Genomic DNA, 23,029 nt, shown 5'->3' with positions numbered 1-23,029 from the left:
AAGATTTTTTAATTTCAGCCCAGCTTCCAACGTGATATTTCAGCAGTTTGACACTCATTGCCTGTGTGACATGTACACCAGAAGTTTATATTTACAGGAAATAGCAATTAATAATTTAAAGTAAGGATTTTTTCCCTTATGTAGGTCCTGATCAGCACTAACACACTAACTTGTGGATGTTCGCCTCCACTGATACATACGTATTCTTTTAGTTTCTTTAAGTAAAAATGCACAAACTGTGTGACAGGATTTTTAATCTTAATAAAAAGACAAAAGCTGTTTGGATTAATTTGTGCTGGAGAACAAAACCAACAGCTAATTGTTACAACTGATTCGCGAAGAGTAAGTGCCCCCTCTAGAGGAAGATTGGTGTATTACACAGTGCAGAATTTATATTCATCAGTTTTATTGTTGTTACCACTTTGCAGGATTTCCCTGCAGCAAAATGCAATTTCATTTAGAGCAAGGAAATCACTGTGACTTTCATTTGCAGTAACTTTATTGTAAATTAGATTTACAGCAAGGTTTTTCATTTAAATTTGCAAAAAAAAAGTTACTGTAAAATTACAGTAACCTGTTCATAGTGTTGTAAATGTGAGGTTAATTAATTTACAAAATATTAAAATGTCTTTTTAAAGTTGCCTGATTTTTTGTTTTGTACTGTATTGTAGTGAAACATCTAAAGCCAATTTTAAGCCAGTTTTTCCCAACCTTGAAATACTTCTCATTGCCTTTGAGATATTTGGAGATAAATCACCTGCACGGATCCTACATCATCTTTTATTTTCCAACAAGACAATGACCCCAAACACACCTCCAGGTTGTGTAAGGGCTATTTGACCAAGAAGGAGAGTGATGGCGTGCCAGATGGCCTGGCCTCCACAGTCACCTGACCAAAACCAAGTCGAGATGGTTTCAGGATGAGATGAACTGCAGAGTTAAGGCAAAAGGGCCAACAAGTGCTCAGGATGGGAACTTCGAGACTGTTGGAAAACCATTTCAGGTAACAGGGTTCATACACATTTTTCAGAGTCAAAATTAAGCACTTTTAAAGCACTTTCAGGGTCTATTTTCAAGCTTTTCCAGCACATTACCCCCCCCAAAAAATGCATGTTTCACTTTGCATTACCTCAGTAGAGCCATGTAAAATTAAAACAAATCATCCTAGGTTGACTTAAACACCTTTGTTATCCCTTTGTTAAAACATAAAAAATGAACCACACAAAAAAACTGAAAAAAAGAAAAGGTGGCCTTATATGCATAGTGTATAAACTCAAAACACACACTTGCATTAAAAATTAAGAAACAAATCACCTTGTTAGAGATATTCATCTTGTGTTGAAAAGAACCCAATCCTAAAAAATATAAGAAAACTGCACCAAAATAAGGTCAAATTAGTAAGTCCTCTCACCAAATATTGATGCGTCTTTCCTATTTAACAAAAACAAATAGGAGACAGATTCTTTTTAAAAGTTAATTCCCCAATAAAACTAACTGTAAGATGTTTAACTACATTGCTATGGGCGATCGTGGCTCAAGAGTTGGGAGTTCGCTTTGTAATCGGAAGGTTACTGGTTTGAGCCTCTGCTTGGACAGTCTTAGTCGTGTCCTTGGCCAAGACACTTCACCCATTGCCTACTGGTGGTGGTCAGAGGGCCTGGTGGCACCAGTGTCTGGAAGCCTCGCCTCTGTCAGTGCGCCCCAGGGTGGCTGTGGCTACAATGTAGCTTGCCATCGTGAATGTGTGTGGGTGGATGACTGGATATGTAAAGCGCTTTGGGGTCCTTAGGGACTAGTAAAGCGCTAGATAAATACAGGCCATTGCTGTTTGTATTAATGTTGAAGTCCTAAATTATCATCTTTAAATATTTAATCTTTCTCACTGCTTTTCTTGAACAAGCTAACATAAGAAAAACTGGAAGATTTCAGCCATAAAATGGTCACTGAAAATGTCAGTGAAATCTATGGTGCCCTTTTCCAGTAACTGACTGGTGTTTCATCCTTACATGTTTTAGAGGATCCAAACAGGTTAAAAAGGGGCCACCTTCAACTACAAGATCAATCACACACACAAAAACAAACAACTTAGATGAACTATTTATTTTTTTCCTTAAGTATACAATTGTTCATCACTTGTGCGTTACCAATTCTTTGGGATGCTCACCTGGAAACATAACCCCATTCATACAATTGTCATGAGGAACAAACAGGACAAAGCATAGCTCATCTACTTCACTGGTGACTAAAAGTCACAGAGAACTGAAAAGGACAAACTGTCACATCAAGTAGCTCTATTGGTCTTGTTAAGTGCTCTATGAAAAACAAAACTAAACTCAGTGCTTCATGTTCTGTTAAGTTGATTACTGGGTAATTCCAATGACTCCACAGGCCAGACGTCCACCAGCATTACCGGTCTTCAGGCTCTCTTCATTTCCTCCTTTTCCCAGGTCATCAGCCTTCTCGTGGATCTAATACAAAGGGCAAAAAAGGTTTTCATAAACAGTTCTCAAAGCTAAGCCACATACAGTAACTTGAGGCTCGCAATCTGGAATATATCACTTTCACATATAATGAGAATAAAAGGGAAATGAAAATAAGCAGAAAGGAAATGAACAAAGTGACAAAGGACTGTCATTTTTCACTTACCACCATAGTTCTTCCAATGATGGAGTCACGACCTGTGAGGGAGATAATTTTGTCCGTGATGTCAATCTTGGCAACATTATCTGCTCCTGCAGTCACATTCCCCAGGTCTCCAACATGCCTGTTTACAAAGGAAAAACAAAACAACCTTGCTTTTATCCAGGGGTGTCAATATGGAAAATATGAAGGAGAAAATATGGAATAGTAACTGTTTTCATACTTTTTACAGCTTTTCCTATTGATGCAGGTTTTCCCCATGATCATTTGTACTACAGCAAAGTAATTAAGTACCAGTCAAAAGACAGATAGTTAAAAAGTAAAATAAGTAAATAAATAAAACGTAATAGTTCAAAGAGTTTTTTTGTTAGTTTTTTTTGTTTTTGTTTTGTTTGTTTGAACCACCTACACTACCGCTCTGAGCCACATGTGTATAAATAATAAATATTTCATGGATGGAATATAACCTACAAAAATCTTAAGATTTACAAACATCACCTTAAGATTGCTTAAGTCTCTTTTATTGTGGTGAATTTTGTTTTAATGATACAACACTGCAGAGTGTGACGATGGCATATGCTGGCCTTACAGTTAGGATTCATTCCACATAATCTATCCAGTTTGAAATCAGCTGAGCATATTGTTTGTACGTTCCCTTCTCTGACTTTCCTGCATCACTTTTAATTATCACAGGTTGCCTAAACTGGTGACATTTAACCTTTGTTCCACATACATGCAAATCAAAGCTACAGTCAAACCTAGTGTAACGTGAAAGTATTAAGCATCATCACCTAACACAGACTGCATGCAAAATTCTGCAAACTCACCTGGGCCATTTCTATATGAGAATCAATCTATTCAAGCAAACAATTTGCAACTTTGAGTTAACTGAATGATAAGTAATCCAAGGCTATTTTTGGTCTTCCTTAAAATGACAGCCATATCACAACAGGGCCCCTCTTGACATGATCTGAAGCTTATTTTTAAAGCACCCTACTGAATCTTTCAGTCCTTTGTAACCATTTATATTACCTCTTATTGTAGCCACTGCTGAGAAGTAGTGATGGTGCAATGAAGCCCCGTGAATGTGTTGAATCTTTCTGGCCAATTGCTTCGCCAGAAGGCAAATCACAAGAAGCTCATTTGAAAGTACTGACATTTACTGGTCATTCAATGTACAGCAGCTCTGTTGTGATAATACGTGTGCTACATACCAGTGAATATGTAAAAGTAATATATACCTCAGAGATTGATTTGAAAAGATATGTTATTATTACTGGGAGGTATCATGTTAAAATCCTCCCTAACTGCTGATATTTTTTTTGGCCTTTTTGTTGATCCATAATGTGCATAAAATCTCCTTGTAACTTCGTGATGATCCTCAGAATGACCTCAGATCCAGTTCATGAAAAAAAATTAACTCCCACGTCTTTTTAACAGCTCGAATCACATAACAAGGAAGTCAGGCAAGTGGCCACGTGATATTCTAAAGAATACAGGCCTAGACAAAGGTTTTATTTGGACACACCCACTTTGCTTAACACGGGCCTTGGGACTTCAGTGTCAGACGTAATATTACTACTGATATGCAATATATTAACTTTTTATACTGATACTTTTTCTTCAGACTCGACTCACCTTTCCGCATCATTAGGTCCAGCATGATTCTTGCTGTAGGGATTGAAGTGTGGACCTGCACTAATGCACCCTGGGAAAGAAAATATATATTAAACATATTGAACTATTGCAAATTTAGTCTAGATTACCTAACCTAGGTGATACAGTAACATTATCAAATTCTGAAAATTAAGAAATCCAAGTCTCTTTGGATTTGAATCTCTCACACACAGAAACTTACCGTTTGTGTTATCTCCAAAAACATGGACATGGAAACCATGCTCACCAGGGGTAAGGCCTTTGATTTCTCCTTTCAGCTTCACAGGGGCTGAGTCATTCTAGCAGATCAAAAACACAAATACAAAAGAAGCTCTCTAAGCCAGGTGGCTAGAAGGACAGGAATATTGAATGAAGATTACTTCCATTCATGCTGTTGAACGGAAGTAATCATTTCTTATAATCAGGTAAGGAGAGGAAAAACAAAACCGGGCTGTAGGATTTGGTGCCAAAAAATTAACAGACCTTTCAGATATACTACAAAAGGCACACTCTCAAATATAAACCTAAAAGATCTTATTAAATCGAACTACAACAACAGTAATGTTCAATAAGTTTGTTTTAAGGCATGGTACGGTTAGTTTAAACTGCACAATCATGCTTTCTGAAAGTTATTACTGGAGGGTGCAATGCATTTTCTATGGAAAAGGACAGGTGATCATTCATCACGTCTACACAGCAGGAAATCTCTTAGAAAACTACCTTTAAACCTCCAAGCACCTTAAGGCAACTGTTGTGATTTGGTGATCTAAAAATTTTTAAATGCACTGAACTGAAATCAAATGATTGGTTACAAATATTACTTATACACTGTAATTTATACACAAAGTTTGCTTTGATGTGAATGAGTCCGTCTCTTTGATAGTGGACCATGTGTCTTTGACGGTTGCACCGTGCACTTTACCCTTATCAAGAAGGCCAAATAAACGAAAGGCAACGAAAACAAGGACAGGCAATGACTCGGCAAAAAATAACGAGCAAATTCGCGTTTGCTCGTTTTGACGGATCACAATAATATCGAAGCATTTTGCCGGCTGTTTCGGAGTTACAGCAAAAGCATTACATGCAGAAGTGCTTGCCTGGTTAATGAAACCACATCTGGCCGTCTGTTTTATACTGGCCCTGCAAACGTTAAATTTACGCAACAAGCGTCTTTCTTATACAAACAGCCTGGGCGGGCCTTAAAAAACACACCTTTAACCATTACCACTGCACAGGCTTTAGTGGTCAAAGGTTACTGCTATAGTGACAAGCCAGTGATTTCATATATCCTGCTAAATGCGTGGTTTACACAAGCAACCTACTTTGAAGTGCAGAGTAAACTGAGGTTAATTAGCAACGGGGTGGCGTTGAATATGAGACCAGACTGCAAGAAAACCCACGCAATTGTGCACGAGCTGTCATTCACAAGCTAACGCGTACCTAGCTAGCAAGCCAACAGCGAACTAACCATTAGACAAGCTAAAGAGAGCAGAACTCGGCTAGCTTAGCCGTCAGCGATAACGGTAGCGTTTCGCTTTTAAACGGCTAAATGCGTAGTTTGTGGGATGTTTTTTTTCTCTCAACTTCAAAGAAGAATAGCCCGTCTTACCTCCTGTTCAAAATAAACTGTCCCACTAGTGTCGCTAGTTCCCTTCAAAACGCAAACAGCTTTCAGGACCATCTTTGCAGAAGTTTCAGACACGACACCCAGCCGTGGTCTTGCTTTTGACAAGCGATTACGCGATACTACATAACTAATAGGCGGGTGTATGCTACATCAACCAATCAGAATCAAATAAAATTAAAAAGGGCACATTTCGATTGGTCACCGCTACGACAGTGTCTTATCAGACAGATGGAACAAAATCTCTATAACGACTTTATAAAAATAATTAAATATATAAAATACACAGATAAGTGAGAAATAAATTTTTTTTTCGAGAGTAGATCTGAGAAAGTTCCCTGTATTTAAAAAATGTCATATGCATCCTTGTGAGTAGGGGTGGGTTTTAATAATCGATTCATCGATTAAAATCGATTCTGGCTTGGATAACGTGATATAGATTCATTAAAATCCTGAATCGATTTTTTATATAAATGTATTTTGCCCAAAATTCCGGAATCTCAGCTCACAAAATTTTGACAACCACCAAACATTTAAAACAGTAAATGAGAGCAGGTACACGGCTTCTGCACAAAGAGGTAAACACAAAGCGCAGACCGCGGATCAGAATCAGTGAGATGTCGCCTTTCTCACCCGACGGCACGGACACGGTCGGGGCTGAAAGCCGACAGCTCGCTGATTCTGATGTTTTGGCGGGTCCGCGCTTTGTGTTTACGCCCCCTTTGCGCTGATTCTAAAGCTGTTAGTTTTATCTCTCCCCGAACAATATTGACCGAACCAGCAGCAAAAGAAAATCCAAACTAAGCTTCACATAAACATCGTCAAGGACTCGCTCTTACTTTTGCTGTTTTGCTTCCACCACGATAAAAATCACACTTCATGAGTATATGTTTACTGCTGCCATAGGAGTTGAGAGTAAAAAAAATCATAATCAAACTGCTAATCAAATTAAATTGATTAGTGTGAACACTGCTACAAAAGCAGAAATTTTGACAATTTGTAGAAAGATATCAGCAATGATCTTAGAGGAGCATCTGTTGCTGCCCATCAATCTGAGAAGGCGTATAGGCCATTTCCAAACAAAACCAAAGCCAGCATATCAGCACGAGCACTACACTAACTGCCAAGCACTGTGATGGAAGAGTGATGATCTGGCACCTTATCACTGCGGGCACCAAGCAGACCATGTGGTGGTACTCCTCCGTGTACCACAGTCAAATGTGAGGCCATCTATGTTACAGCTAAACCTTGAACAAAATTGAGTCATGCAGGAAAACAATGGTCCCAATCACAGCAACAAATCTACAACAGAATGGCTGAAAATGAAAAGATTCGAGGTGCCACAATGGCTCAAAGTACACACCTCAACCTGCCTCAAGTGCTGTGGCAGGATCATAAGTAAACATCATACATCATACTACATAAGAAAAAAAAATTGAACACAAAAATAATTTGGTACAAAAATAGTTTATTAAAAACAATATCCTATGGTTGAAATATTGAAGATTTAATGTCCATGTCTTCTGCTTTTTTTTTAACAAATCATAGAAACATCTGTCAATTTTCAAACCACTAGGAGTTAAAAACGTTAAAGCAAAGGGCCTCTGTTGTTCCTTCCAAGTCGACGCGTTTCTCTCAGATAAAGAAATCACAGATTATTAACAGAAATTACTGCGTGTCTTTCAAAATCGTCAGTGATACAAGCATATTTACAGCAGTGTCCCAAGCAATGTTCTTCATCTCATCGCGTTAGATATACCCTCTGTCTCTGTTTGTGTGAAATTGTTCGGGAACAAGTATTATGCTTGCTGAATCTGGGCTTGTGATTTTAACAATATCAGATACAGTATGTCTACAGTGATACGGAGACCAAGTTAGTAAGCTGTGTTTTATCAAAGAGCATAAAAGCAAATAGCCACAGGATTCATTCTGTATTTCCATGTAGTCAAAACTAATTTATGACTGTGATGGATGGACGAGAAAGATGGGAAATGCTTCCAAAACACAACAGGACTCTTGTGTGTGATCCAAAAATGGACTTCTACTAAGAGACAAACAACCACGTACACAGAAACTTGTATCTATCCTTGTGAGAAGTGCAAGAAACCCGGGACCCTATGTTATTAGTATTTGGCTTACGAAAATTGTTCTCCCATGTCTCAGCAATTAGGGGACAAAAAAAAACCCCTAAACATTCTAGCTCACAAGAATCTAAAGCTATTTACATTTTTCCTCCCCCTGAAATTTGTTAGGTTATTTTCCAGCAAAACATAGTGTTAGGAGTTATGAGTTATTTCTGATCCTCACAGGGTTAATCAAAATGCTCAATATCCACCTAAGCTTGGGCCTGAATATTTGCACATTCTGCATAGTTAACAATAAAATAAGATTTTTATCTGCTGAATCTGAGGAAGTCTTTCTTTAGCTGAGGAAATAAAAAACAAAATGCGCACACACACACACACGCACATTAGGTACGAATGTCTTAGACCAGAGGGGGGGGGGATAACGTTTTCAGTGGCATTTTACTTGCACAACTTTATGCTGCAAACATTGTTTTCAAAATTTGGCAGGCAGTATAATTCTTAACTTTACCAGTAGCGTCTTCTTTGTTTCTACTTTTGATGATCTGTTATTCAAGGTGACACGTTGATTTGCTTGCAAAGGACTTTTATTTAAGCAAGACAATTTCTGAATGTTCAGATCACTCTACCAAAACAAAGCCAACCTCGGGCTTTTATTGACCTCATGTCAATATCAAGCTTAATCTACTTTACAGATTTTATTATAGATTTATACTGCCTCTGTTATAGTTTAGGTTCTTGGTTATGACCAGTTATACAGGTTTGTATCATATAATCAAATCCAAACACAATAAAAGATTCTGAGAGCTAACACACTGGGATCAGCGATGTTGTGACGATACAGTTCGATAACAACAAGTTTTATGTTTGTTTTTTTAAAGAGATCCTGTACTAGCGTGTCTTTAGAAGTAATATAAAAAAACTGTTATGCTGTGACTTTTTAAGGATACGGTATATTTCACAAAATCATCAGTTATTGCACTAAAGCTCTGTTTTTATTCTTACTGATGTGATTCAAAGGCAGAAAGTGGGGACATAACTCAAAGAAGGGCTGTGTTATTATTCCAACGTCTAACTCAAAGTGTATATTACCCAAACATCAAGGAGTTTGTATTTTCCATTTGTCTTCTTTTTTTCCTTTTCCTTATTTTTAAATTGCAAGCCCTGCAAGTAACTGAATTTGATTTTAAGGCCACAACAACTCCTTTCAAACCTGTGCGTTCCTGGATGTGAAAATGCAATGAGAATTTAGAACACAAAAAAGCAACAAGATAATTAAAAAACAAACAAAAAAGCCTAGGTATAATGGAGTTGCTTGAAAAGTTATTCAGTGTTTGACATGATGACAATTTGGCAAATTTAAAAACAATCTAAAACAATACCATTTACATCTTTGAAAACATCCTTTTTTCCAGTAAATTAGGGGCGTGAAGTAAAAGAAATGTGTCATACAAATCAGTCGTTTCCTTCGTTGGCAAACCAACTACAGCAAAAACAAATAGAGCTACGTGAGCATGCAAACACTGTCCGTTCTTATAACCTGCAGGAAGGAGAAAAACTACGGCCATTTATCCAAAGTGATTTTCACTTGTTTTGAAACACAGGCCTAATTTTGACACGTGAAGCCTGACGACATCAATTTTCATAAGCTTAACAACATTTGTGGGAGATCTTTTCGACTTACTGCCCAGAAACTGTCAGTCAGTGACGAACAAACTGATTAGTTTGAATCAGTCTGCCAAGAACAGACTGACTATCATGGCAGAGACACGTTCCTATCCATCAGTGGTTCGCAGCAGTCTATGATGCAGCCTCCTCGTTTGCTTCTGTGGGTTCACTTTGAGCCGGCTCAGAGGGTGCCGCTTCTCCTGTAGAAGCAGTTCCCTCTGGAGGCGGAGCTATAAGTTCTGATTCTGGCTTCTTTTCAGAAGCTTCCACAACTGGCTCCTTACTGGTTTCCTTGGTAACCTCGGGGGTCACGCAAGGTTGCTCTGTACTGTTAGGGGTCCGAAATCTGTCCATGTTTTCCAGTTCGGCTAAACGGTCATCTTTGTCCCAGCGTGTGGCCCTCTCACGCCGTTCTGACCGCCTTGGCCTGTCTCCTTTTGCCTCGGCTCCTCTGCCTCTCTCACGACTTCCTCGTTCTGTTCCCTCCCCCCTCGCTCGCTCTCTATCTCCATCATCGCCCCTGGCACGTTCCCTGTCGCTATCGAGGCTGCTTCGCCTCTCCCTCCAGTCCCGCCTGTCTCTGTCCCGATCTCGTTCTCGATCCCGGTCGCGATCCCGGTCGCGATCCCTGTCACGATCTCGGTCTCTGTCTCTCTCCCATCCTCCATCTTCCTGCCATCCTCCAAGCCTGTCCCTACCATCCATTTTATCACCACCTGCTCCTCTCCCTCCATCGCCAAATGGACGCCTGCCACCTCCAAAACCTCTTTCCCTGTCTCTTTCCCTATCTCGATCCCAGTCTCTGTCCCTCTCTAGCTCTCTGTCCCTGAAACCAGGCCTGTCTCCCCTGAATGGTCTGCTATCCATTTCTTCTGGCCCCTCTAGACTCCGAGGACCGCCTGGTCGGGTAAAAGGAGGTGGACCCTGAGGAGGGGGGCCATGCCCATGAGGGAAAGGAGCCCTTAAATTGTGCGGCGGGGGCATCCCAAAGGCTCCTTTAGGCGGAGGTGGCTCATGGTGCTGCATCATTTGAGGGTGTGGCCCCCTGGGCATCATCTGTGGGGGCATGCCGGGATGAGGTGGCCTTGAGCCATGGGGTGGTGGGAAACGCTGCATGTGTGTTGGTGGGGGAACAGGAGGACGCTGGAGGGGAATCAAACCAGGCCGTGCCCCTAGAAGACCACCTGAGGGGGGTGGAATGCTGCCGGGATGGCCGCCCTGGGGCCCCACCAGAGGAGCACCTGGAGGTCCACCTGAAGGTCCACCTGGAGGAACACCTAGATGTCCGCCTGGAGGAGCACCCAGAGGTCCACCTGGAGGCAAGCCTACCTGGTTAACTAAAGACGAAAACCAAAGTATAGCATTAATATAACTACAATGTACTTATGATTACAAATAAACAATACATTTAAACAAACTAACTACAAAATCTTTGGTACTATATTGCAAAACAACTAAGTGACTTCTAGCACTTTTCTATGTTTATTTAGCAAGAAAATAACATTTTAATGGTCAAACATAAGTCTCTTTAGAATGGATAGAGGAGAAGGGAAACATCACTTTGATCTGTGATAGGTAAGAAAGGCAGACTGACCCATAGATCCCATCTGATTATTAAAGATGTTGGGAGCCTCGAGGGCCTCGTCATTTTTCCGGTTTCCCAGACCTGCTGGGTCTAGAGGGGGGTCCTCAACTCCAGTTTTAGAAGGAGGAGGGGGACCAAGAGGCATAGCACCAGGGAGAGGAAAACCTGAAGAAGAGTAATAAAAGGAGTTAGGGTCCTGTTTGATTCAATTAAAAATGACTTGGACTAAGCTGGATGGGTAAAATCTGAAAAGGTGCACTTGTGCAGTTTGTTGAAGTAAAACAGCAAAATCAAACTGCCAAGATCTCATTCATAACATGCACGCAAGTTAGCAAATGAATAAATGTATTTCTGATAAACGTAAATGTGAAAAAAGAGAAATAACACTAGTCAACATCCACTATCCCCCATAAATATTAAAATACAAGAAACATGGATTTTGTTCCGTTTTACCCTTTAAATCTTTATCATTACGAACTTTTTGATCTCCTTCTGACAACATGATGGGAACACAAAAAATCAAGTCCTGCATGATTTGCTTTCAGTCACAATTCACTCATGAAAGAAAAACGATTAAGAGCTTTTTAATGACTCAATAAATGGCTTAACTGTCATCATTACATACCTCAGTCCCCAGCTGCCATCATTATTAAATAAAATGAATCACAAGTTAAAACTGACTCTTGTCCTTTTCTTATTTCTATTACTGGCAGCGTCCAGTGCTGCCCCTCAGCCTCCTAGTTGATGGTATCAATTTCAAACACTTATGTCGCTTTATTCTCAAGTTATCACATTCACAAGATTTTTGTCAAGGTCACTGAGATTCAAACTTGTCAAAGATTTTAAGTAGTAATTTGAAAATCGCCTTGTTTTCCAGTTATCGCATTCACAAACTTGAGTGTCCAACAACAATACCCTATCAGCCTTTTACGGCTGAGGGGTATATAAAAGAAGAAAACAAAAACCCAAACCTGAGAGCAGACACTGTATAAAAAAGACCACAAACAAAAGTATGATTAAATAATAGAAATTGCTACCTGGAGGCATTTGCATGGGGTTAAAGCCAGGTCTGATGAAAGGAGGCGGCGGGACACCTGGAGGGAAGGAAGGCGGAGGCATGCCTATAGGCCCAGGAAAGACAGGAGGTTGGAGAGAACCCACACCAACCATTGGCTGCTGCATTGGAGGGACCTGAGAACATTTAGAAGTTACAGTTGATTTTAAATGAGAGAAGTGTGAGACAGTGTTTCATGTTGTGTTTCTATCCAGGTATGCCTTTACTGCACTGACAGTGCATTTGGGATCATTGCAATCCTGAAAAATGGAACTGCTGCCAATCAGACACTTTCCAGATGGTGGACAAAAATCTGACAGTACTTTTGCATGTTGATAATTCAGTCTATTAGGACACGCTCTCTAACACCTCTGGCCAAAATGCAGCCCTGAATTATGGCAAAGCCTCTACGAGGTTTGACAGATGGCTGTAGACACACTGCTGGTACCCCTCTCCTGCCCTTCTCTGTACATACATGTTTGAAAATATTTTTTTCTTTTCATCAATCCGTAAGACCTGTTGCCATTCGGTCCCGTTCTTGTATAAAATTTGGCATTGGTCAAAAACAGTAGCAAAATTTGTTCCCCATTTCTTTAGGACTTGACTTTCTGTCAAGTCCTGCCACTCCCTCTGTTCTCCACTTGTCTAATATCCTCAAATGTTTCATGGACACATCACACAGCATGCAGCTAGCAGCTCTTTGGGAATCACCCATTTTGTACAAAAATACTATTTCATGTTTCTGCAACAGGCTGCTAGTAATAAAGTGTGTAAAGATACAACTTAATTAGCCATGTAGCATTACATGTAGTTTTAGCTTAGCAAAAACGCATTTCTGGAAAAACATTATGGTACAAGGACCAGACTGAAATAAAACCACGTGTGTGTATACTGATTACCTTTTATGTTATTTTTCGAACACCAATTCTCCAATTTTCTCATCAACATAGTCCACTCAGCATTTACATACCCACAACAATAGCAGTCAAACACAGCTGACTCCGTCAAGATTCAGAATCTGCTTCTTTTAAATTAGCAATAAGCAACACCTCTCAAAGTCTAGGATATGACGATACTGGTAACAGTTTATATGGCTTTTTTTTAACCTGTGTAGGAGGAGCATTTGGGGCAGGTACAGGTACAGCTTGTGTCTCCTCAGGCTGCTGTTGCTCTGAACGGCCGTTGTGAGTGAGTTCCTCTGGGTGGTCGAGAGCCTTCCTCGTGCCACTCCACTCTAGAAAAGACAGCATTTTTTTTTTAAATTAAAACAATATCTCTGAGGAACAGCATGATTCCTTAACCCCTACAAAATCGTACTGTATGTGTATAATAACTTTCATGGGGATTGGTTCAGCTTATAGTGCTTTACAGTTGACAAGCCAATAATAAGGCAGAGCAAATGTAATAAAACTGGTAAAAGCAACATGAGGTACACAGAAGACAGAATAAAACATAAGAACACTAAAAGTAATTTGATCTTTTAATTAAATAACAAAAATGAATTAAACTAAATAATTCAAAATAAAGTGTCTTCATTTTTTCTTTTTTTTACCTGGTGACAAAGTGTCCACATCGAGCATTCCTCCTTCTTTAAGCTCCTCTAACTGGTCCTCTCTGACTTTAGACCAAGGTATGTAGGTGACACCCAGCTCCACATCCCAGTACTGCTTATAGTCAGCCTTTATGCCCTTGTTCAAAGCCCAAGCAATCTGATAAGTAAAAGCAACTTATTAGTTTTGCCCTTTCCTAACAAAACTAATACATGACAAAGCAACAATCAGTGTTGCTCATTCACCTTAATGGCTTTCTGGTTAACTTTGAATGTTCCCCTGCTGAGCTTCTGTAGAGCCCTGAAGGCGTCTTGCCTATGTATCATAACAATATAAGCACAGCCACGTGGAGGGATCATCTTAAAGAGAGAAGACAACAAAAAAACGAGTGTTTAAAAACAAAAAACAAGTCATACTCATCCACTTTATTGAGCCTGTAATTAGTGGGTTTGTTTTTTTTAAACATGTAGAGCCTTTGGTGCAAATTTGATGTCAGCATTTACTCCATTTTCATCACACTTATTAACACAAACTATATCAAATACAAATAACAAAGTTGAGGCTTTGAGCTGTCTGTGTAACAAGTTCTATAAAAATCAAGAAAGTATATAAAGTCAAATTTACTACAAGCTGACTGAAAGATTTAATCAACAAAGTGTCGGTTGCAGGATGACCTCACAGTTAGATAAACTGAAAGCTGATCTCTGTGAGAGAACTTACATTGATGGACTCTATCTGCCCAAACTCCTCGAGTAAACAGGCGACATCTTGCTGCTGTGTTCTCTTGTCCAGCTGGCCTACCCAGAGAGTAGTGCTGCAAACTAAACAGGAGAAGAGAGCAAAGAGTTAGGAACTAAAGAATGTAACTGAAAGTCTTACGATAATAAACAGATGATGACTTACTGCTGACTGTCTCGCTCTTAATTGGTGGAAGACCTTTCTGCCGTCTCTCTCTCTCCTTCTCTCTCTCTCTGCGCTCCTGCGAGCGTGAGCGAGGTGAGTGATGACGCCGATCCCTGGAGCGTGAGCGGGATCGCCTGTGCCTGGATCGACGTGTACGAGAATTGGACCGTGATCTCCTTCGCTTTGGAGATCTGGGGAGCGGGGGGAGAAGACATTTCAACTCAAAGCATTATATTTAAAAAGTGTATACTAAGAAGATTATCTACATATGGCAAAATAAACAGGAAATTAGATATAACAGTGTGAACAAGGAAACCTAGTTTGAAAAATTACATCCTGTTTTAGACGTTTACCTGGAGCCTGAGTGTGATCTTCGGCCATGTCTGCCATCTCTCATGGATGAATGGTCCACATCCATTGGCAAATCCTGAAACAGTATAGAGAAGATACATTATGAGTAAAATCTGTTACAGCGACAGAACTACATCTCTGTGCAAGTCAAAGTTACAGAAGACCAAAAAACAAAACAATTTCAAAACATCAGAATTAAATTTTCTGACATTTTTCTCAATTTGCTACAATTTTATGCCCAACTACAATTTATTGTGACATCTTTATGCTACTGTTTGCCTACCTGTTGTTGCTGGGCTGCATTCTGGTGATGGTAAACCCCAGGGAAGCCTGGAGGCCCAGAAGAACCAGAGAGGGACATCCCTGACAGCATGTGGCCCATAGGAGGCATCGCAGCAGGAAAGCTCTGTCCTGGTGGTAAACCGTGGACCTGGAGCTGCCCATTAGGAGGAAGAGGAACCTGAGGGGAAGAAAAACATATAACACGATCCCTCAAATCAGTTTCTCAGTAATAAACTCAGTTCTCCGTTTTATTTCAGATAGAGAGCATATACTGTAAACAGTTGTATGTGCATATATAATAAGCCGTAGTATTATGTAATCCTATTGTTAAATCAAGCTACAAAATGAGATGTTAAGATTTGTCAATAAAGAAGAAGCTCTTTTTCATTTAAAAGTCTTGTTCTTTTTACCTGCTGTGAGATGTCCTGTGGTATATGAATCTGTGGTTTAAAGTGATCCATGTGCTGTGGAAAGGCTGGAGGCTGCTGCATACTGCGATGATAAAAATACACTATCAGCTCCACAGCTTTTATTTTGTTAAAAAAATACATTTTCATCAAAGCTTTCTGGTATCACAGACTGCAGCATATAAAATAAATTAAGAAGCTTACAAGGGGGGCTGAGAGGAGATTTCATCCTTCTTTGTTTCTTCTCCAACTTCTGGTTCATCATCATAATCAAAACGGTCCAGCAATTTCTGCGAGAGAAACACACAAATAATGATGTTTTCTTCATGTGGCAACGCTTCTTCAGCCTTACTTTTCCTTTACTGTGCTATACCGTGTGATACCCTTCAGCCTTCTAGCAGATGCACCTATGATATAAATTTGAAACGGTTTTAGGTGGGCATCTTTACCTTCTTGCCTGAGGGTAAATAAAAGAAAAGAAAAGAAAAGAAAAGAAAATAAAGAACATCATTCAAATACAAGAATGCTTTGTCACCTTGTCAAAGGCCGTCTTCTGCTGGGCAGGCTGGGTTAGTTGGGCGGGCTGGGAGGGAAGGGGAGGTTGTGGCGCGACCATGCCCAGTCCAGCAGAAACATTTGGGGCCTGTGGTTGAATAATCTGCGGTGGAGGCTGGGTGTTGGTCTCTGGCTTCACTGGGTGCTGCTGAAAGTTCTGCAGCATCTGTTGGAGCTAGATGCCCAAAACAGAGTGAAAGAAGAGTCAGTAATAAAGATGTGAAAGATGCTTAAGAAGTAACAAAAATACAAGAAAGTGAATAAGGCAACAATCTAATGCCAGTCCGCATTAGTAAAAACATACCTGCTGACCCTGTGAGGACTGGAAGAGCTGTGCCACGGCAGCAAAGGCATCAGAGTTGTGCAGCTGAGCAGCAGGTATCATGGTGGAGTTTGCCGTTACCACTGTAACTGGCTCTTTGGCTGGAGGTGGAGGAGAACCTGCCAGAAGAGAGAACGTTTGTTTTCAAATGCCAACATCATACATCAACATATTAATATTATATTAATAAAGCAATGCACAACCTCAAAAATTACCTGGCTCATCTGCGCCTGTGTTGGGTGCAGCACCACTGCCAGAGCCAGCTGCCATGTCCAAGAGGGGCTGAATAACTTCAATCTTGAACACCCCATTCTTCTGCCACAGGTTCAACACTCGCACAATTTTACTCTATAAATGAAAATATTTAGCACAGGACATTTATCATTACAATGGAGCGCTACCTATGAACAGATTTAACTTGGGCAGGCAGGTAATCCAAATATACTAACAACCCCCCCCCACACACACACACCACCACCACCACACTATAACTGGCAACTCATTTTATTATTAACATCTTTAGTCTTTTATCCTGCCAAGAGAACAATTACATCTCAAGATCAGTTATAGATTGAAGAAAAAAAAAATGCTTTCTAAGTCACAACTGTGGTAGTTCCAGTCATCATGGACAGGAAGTTATACAGCCCTTTTCCACTTTAAGTACTCAGAGTGGCTCTCTACTAGAAGCCACAATCATGCAGTGCTTTAAATGCTTTCTATCTATCACACACAATCACAGTCTGATGGATATGTTACAGGCAATTTGGGGTTCGGTATCTTGCCCAAGGATGCTTCGACATATGAAGTGAAGGAGCTGTGGGTCAAACCATCAACCCTGGGATTGACGATAGACTCACACCATCATCATTCACTTGCCTCCTGGGCAAACTCCAGCTCCTATATCTCTAGCTGGTGACAGGGGTCCTTAAACCAGAACCTGCAGCAGGGGTAGAACTGGTTGATGTGCTGCAATGCCAAGCTCACTGGGACTACTGCACAGGAGTAGTGTATACTGAATAATTTGTTTGGGAAAGTGTGCATATGCTACCAGTTTTTTGCTCCTGCACACACGCGCCCATATGCCTGCACCACCCACCACAAGGAGAACGTAAATCTGTGGGAAACACTGAGACGCGGCAAATACTCGGGTTAATTTGCAGTGCAATTAAATTGTCACCAGGTCTCTTCTCTTACCCTGTCTTCCACGGGGCAAAGGCAGAGGTTCTCAAAAGTTCCTGTAATGTTTTTGGTGAACCTTGGTCCAAACACATCCTTGTCAGGTCCAAACTGGTGTCTGGACTGCCTAACAATGGAATCCACCACATATAAGCCTGCTACCTTATACTCAGGCTTACACTGGAGGGAAAAGAGGAAGAAAACAGCAGAGTTCATTGGTATTTAGTGAAGAGACACAGTCTGCAAACTTTAATGAAAACAGACTCGGCTCACCTTTTTTATAAACTTTTCCACAATCTGGACCACATGTTTGTAAAGCTGAGGAAGAGAGGAGCAAATGAGCATGCAGTTATATTATAGACCCCAAACATAACAAATTAAATAAATATACAAGAATCATTCTAATGTCGTATTCTTACTTTCATTGCTTTGATGGCAGATTTGGTGATGGAGATCATCTTTGCCCGAGATATTGGGGGTTTGGAGTCCATCAATGAGAATAACTAGACAGAGAAGATAATCATTCTGTGAGATGGAGAGTCACGACGCTGGAGGAGTGTCCAGGGTGGTGCTGATCACTTCTATTTCATCACTACTCCTCATCCCATATCAAACAGCCACATTTGGGTCTTTACTGCATTCACGTTATAATTGCATTAAATGATAGATGCAGACCAGGTGGTATCCAAGCAATGAATATCCCAGTTTATACAGGCTCATAAAGATTAATGAGGATCTTTTTTAACCCATCTGCTGTAACTGTTGATCGATGCTACAGCATGGCTCAGGGTAACTTGAGTTTATTTAGTCATACTGAAAAAGGAAACCGCATAAATAAATGGGTACGGTGAATTCACAAAACACCAGGACCACTATGATGAAAATGAATGGGCAAAAATCAGGCATATTTCCATTTTGTTTTCATAAATAAAAACACTTCAAAGAATCATGCAGTATTGTATTTCCCACTATAATTCACATCAAAACAAAATTTCAGCTGTTCCTCAACTCTGCCGAGGTGCAGTTGGCCTTTTTGAATGGTTTGCAACATAACTCACATTAGCTACAACATACAGCTTTGTGACAGTGTGTGCTTTTTAGCATGCGAAATGTTTATTCAGAATAAAATAGACAAGATGGAGAGGATCTGGAGAAAATGTAATTTAGACATCTATACACCTTTGACAACAAGGTTAAGATTGTATTCGAATATGAGTCACACGTGTGTGCGTATCTATATGTATCAAATAGTGATGTGCATTCATTGTCAGCCACTACTTTCTCTGCTTGGGTGGGAGACAGAAACTGCAATTGAAACTGGACGATATCGCTCAAGAAGCATCGTGGGCTGTTCACAACCACGAGAGCTCAGATATGGTACAAGAAACATGATCTGAACAAGCGTGTTAAGATGCGACAAGAAATGTCTTTCTGCCCCTCAGTCTCTGTGGTGAGTCAAATTCGCGGGTGCAGGCAGAAACACCAAAACATGGCTTGACTAGTGTTTTGACTGGACTCCTAACAACATCAACCGCCTTTAGTCAGGCCTTGTAGTAACTTGGCCTAGCATCTTCTTACCGAGCACTGGTTTTAACATTAACGAGGCTGTAATGAACATTCAGTCTGTTTGTGTACAGTATGGTAACAAGCTATTGCTGTATTGATCTTTCTACCTGTGGTTGCGCGTTCTCATTTGCATTGTGTTGGTAACCACAACTTACTCCCACAAGCTAGCAAAGCGGCAGTCACTGGAAACGCTACTGACTGGATATTACTGTGTAAGCTTAGTGGGTGGCCGAAAATCCAACTATTCCTTTCAGTGGCATTCGTTTACTTCAGGGGTGCCAAACAAGCGCAACACTTAAGCCGAATAAGATGTCCAGTTAACTCACCGAGCAGGCCCACTGCTTCGACCAGCTAGGCTAACTCCAGTGCAACAGCAGCAGCTCCATGATCAGCAGCACCACACTAGGGGAGTTCAGACACTCAGCAAAGGCCACTTACCTCGTGGTTAAAGGCGTTGACGGCATCCATGATTGCCAGACGCTCCGAGCCTTCCCTTAAATTCCCGGTTCCCCGCTTACAGCGATGTTTATTAAAGAAAGGGTCGGTACAACATGTCCGCTCCCGGTAGCTAACGCCTGTTAGCTTCGCATTGGAGGTGTTCGGGTCGGCGGGTACGGCAAAGCATGATGGGATTCAATGTTGTTGTTCTAAGTTTTGTCCACAAGGGGGCAGCATGTTGCGTGGACAGTGTACATAGTGCCCTTTGAAGGAGACAAGCTATCGACACAAACATTTGTTTTGACTGGGTTGGGCAATGGATTTTCCCAAGTGGCCTTATGAGAAACTGGGATTGTTGTGGAGGGCCCAATCAATAAGCTGGACTTAGTTCTGGTCAACATTAGTTCTTTTTTAAAATCTGTTTATAACTACATTGGTGCTCTCGTGGCCCCTTGCGAAAATGAATTGGCAACTCCTGGGTTTGACCACTGTCATCTTTACTGCACTCCAAGCAGACTATAGAATCAAATCAAAAATGGCAGGTGTGCTTTGCTGTCATATATATATCTATATCTATATCTACATCTATATCTATATATATATATTAATATTGTCACAAAATACATTCAGATTTATTATTAACAAGTTCACTTTTTCCTCAGTAGCATCAATATAATTCTAATAAGTAAATATCTTTAATGTGCACATCATTGTTTACACTTCTCTTAAGTTATATTCACTAGTAGAATGTTCATATGCAATATCCATGGTCATTTTAGACTCACCAAGTAACCATCTCAGGCGGTTCCATAGTGTTCTGGTTTATACATGTGAAAGGTTACTGGTTCAATTCTGAACACAAATCCAGTTTGGGTTTGTATCTATATCTAAATACATATTGGAGGAAGTCAGAGGAGAACATACAATTTCAACCCCAGACTGGATTCAAACCTGCAGGATTATTTCTTACATTGTTTTCTTAGTAGTATGATAAGAAAACCAGACAAAATATATTTAAACAATTTGGCCTTTAATATAACACATTTAACATTAACAGCTTTGACAAACTGCAGCTTCATTTACAATACTATTCCTTCAATAAGACAAGCATGTGTAAAATGTTACCACATAAATACACAGAAGGTTTTTAATGGTGTATTTATTCATCATGTGCTTTAAATATAAATTCAGTCTTAGTAGTATTAACAAGTGCACTAGATTTTTAGAAATATGTCTCTTTTCTAGACATTTTTAGAGTAGAAGTGCTGAATGAAGTACTAATTAAATTATTTCTATGCAAAATTAGTTTCCTTTAAAGAAATTAACCAGGAAGGTGTACTTTTTGTGTCTTTTTTAAACACAGTCATTACTCACAGTGGAGGCTTGAAGAATGGGTTATATCTCCAAAATCTGTCCACTGATGATCCACTGATGATGTTCCATTTAATGAGATGTGCCTGAAAGTGTGGTTTTGTGGCGATGTCCTTCCCTGTGCATAAAAGCATTAACTACAAACTCCAGTTACTAAATAAAATGCCTTTTTCAAGGAAAACAGATTTGTTTGAACCATGTTTCAGTCAACATGACTGAAGAATAGAAGGAATGTGACAGAGATTCCGCAAAATGTTACATTTCTATGAAGTCCTTGTTCACAACATAATGTTTCAAGCCAAAAAAATCAAAACAAAAACACTTACACTTACAAAACTTTAAGCAAGCTTTGAGCACAGTGGTGGTGGCACCATTGTTTGCTTAACTACCTAAGTACCTGGACACTCGGCAGTCACTGAAGAAACAACGCATCAGTCTGAAGTCAAAGTAAACTTTATTGTCATCACTAATGTAAACACAGTGTGCAGATATGAGACGACATGGCTTCAGCTACTGCAGCCATCCTGATGTTTAAAAGAGGCTAACAAATCAAGACAATGACCCCAAGTGCAAATCAACAACAGAATGGTTGAAAAAGAGGAAAAATTATGTTTCTAATGGCCAAGTCAGAGTGCTGAACTTCCACTCACCTAAAATGCTGTAGCTTGATGCATGTACAATCAAAACATTAAGGAAATTTAATAATCTGAAAGGCTTTGTGGGGAGGAACAGTCCAAATCCTCTCTACTGTTGTGGAAATCTTATAAGCAGCAAAAAGAAAAGTCAGATTGCTTACTGCTGTCAAAAAAATTCATTTACTTTTACCAGCCTGCTTTATGTGTGACTTTGTGTCATTAATCAGATAACATTTGTTTGTTTCAAATAACTCAGATCACTGTCTGATCACTGAGGGTTTGGATTCCATTAATGACAGACAGACTAGTAATGATCACACCACAAATCAGTAAATAAAATAGTTCCATGAAGCATCTGTGATATCATATCACTGAGAAAACACCAGAGGTGTTTCAGCAGAGAGCAATATCAACTCCCCACCCCCAGAGTCCAAACCACACTTATTTAACAAAATTAGCTGCAATGAATCATATTAAAATAATTAAACTATTAAATATTTTGTTAACTTTCATCTGTTTGCTTTGTGAAACATTCTAAAATAAAGCATGACATTTAAACAAGTAATGTAAGACATCAGACTTAAAATCTGACCACTGATGACCACCTTAACCCTAGAAGTACTTCCAAGTCTCAGTGCGTTATTTCAAAATAAATCTGTTTTGTGCAGAGTAACAAAAATGACCTACAGTACGTTTGTACTTAATACCTGTCACTACTTGTGCAGACAAAAAAACTGACCCGATGATCTCATTAAAGTTCTGCGGTCTTATTACTTTTAATGTATGGGATGTAGTGCTTGCGCTTGTAGTATAGAAATCTTCCAATAGATGGTGCACTCGTGCTATCACTTCTTTGCCCCAATGTCTGGTTTAGTGTCTAGAAAGCATGGTCCAGTTGGCACTGTATATGCATATCTAGATATACTCCTCTCACTCCTTCTATGCGAGTGAAATGAGGAAAACAAAACACAACAGAAACAGAGAAGTAACCCAAACTAAACCCGTGTAAGAAGCTAAACTGACACCTTCTCACGCAAACTCAAAACATATGCTTCATGCCGGCAGGATTTTTTTTTAAATATAAACTGAAAGGGACTATTTAACAATTTTGATTAGATAAATTTCCTTGTCAGGTGTTATATATATATATATATATATATAT

At 39.9% G+C, this 23,029-nt stretch overlaps 2 protein-coding genes across 2 annotated transcripts; both read right to left on the bottom strand.

The window, feature by feature from the left end:
- Positions 1-2,085: 2,085 nt before the first annotated feature.
- On the bottom strand, positions 2,086-6,065 carry sod1 (superoxide dismutase 1, soluble). Its single transcript, XM_005746600.1, has 5 exons — positions 5,906-6,065; positions 4,499-4,595; positions 4,279-4,348; positions 2,647-2,764; positions 2,086-2,468 (listed from the first exon to the last, which is right to left on the bottom strand). The coding sequence occupies exons 1-5, from the start codon at positions 5,975-5,977 to the stop codon at positions 2,361-2,363; spliced, it is 465 nt and encodes a 154-aa protein (XP_005746657.1). The 5' UTR covers positions 5,978-6,065; the 3' UTR covers positions 2,086-2,360.
- A 1,312-nt stretch (positions 6,066-7,377) lies between these two features.
- On the bottom strand, positions 7,378-20,050 carry scaf4a (SR-related CTD-associated factor 4a). The gene is made up of 19 exons (XM_005746599.1): positions 19,862-20,050; positions 18,277-18,360; positions 18,131-18,175; positions 17,876-18,037; positions 16,897-17,029; positions 16,664-16,800; positions 16,340-16,534; positions 16,009-16,094; positions 15,808-15,889; positions 15,399-15,575; positions 15,118-15,191; positions 14,765-14,955; positions 14,582-14,682; positions 14,107-14,220; positions 13,864-14,020; positions 13,418-13,545; positions 12,295-12,448; positions 11,267-11,422; positions 7,378-11,009 (listed from the first exon to the last, which is right to left on the bottom strand). The coding sequence occupies exons 1-19, from the start codon at positions 19,889-19,891 to the stop codon at positions 9,805-9,807; spliced, it is 3,411 nt and encodes a 1,136-aa protein (XP_005746656.1). The 5' UTR covers positions 19,892-20,050; the 3' UTR covers positions 7,378-9,804.
- Positions 20,051-23,029: the final 2,979 nt, after the last annotated feature.

The sequence above is a fragment of the Pundamilia nyererei genome, unplaced genomic scaffold (assembly GCF_000239375.1).
Source record: "Pundamilia nyererei isolate P.nyererei 1_Seehausen unplaced genomic scaffold, PunNye1.0 scaffold00180, whole genome shotgun sequence".
NCBI lineage: Eukaryota > Metazoa > Chordata > Actinopteri > Cichliformes > Cichlidae > Pundamilia > Pundamilia nyererei.
The sequence above is the reverse complement of the archived record's forward strand: the minus strand, read 5'-3'. Positions and strand labels throughout refer to the sequence as shown.

Bases quoted from the DNA above. Each gene is read 5' to 3' on its own strand.
- scaf4a (XM_005746599.1), bottom strand. From the start codon at position 19,891: ATGGATGCCGTCAACGCCTTTAACCACGAG. The intron at 18,361-19,861 runs GTAAGTGGCCTT...TTCTCTGTCTAG, and splicing joins TCAACGCCTTTAACCACGAG to TTATTCTCATTGATGGACTC. The intron at 15,890-16,008 runs GTAAGCTTCTTA...TTATCATCGCAG, and splicing joins ATCTCCTCTCAGCCCCCCTT to TATGCAGCAGCCTCCAGCCT.
- sod1 (XM_005746600.1), bottom strand. From the start codon at position 5,977: ATGGTCCTGAAAGCTGTTTGCGTTTTGAAGGGAACTAGCGACACTAGT. The intron at 2,765-4,278 runs GTGAGTCGAGTC...CTTTGTAAACAG, and splicing joins GGACCTAATGATGCGGAAAG to GCATGTTGGAGACCTGGGGA. The intron at 2,469-2,646 runs GTAAGTGAAAAA...CCTTTGTATTAG, and splicing joins TCATTGGAAGAACTATGGTG to ATCCACGAGAAGGCTGATGA.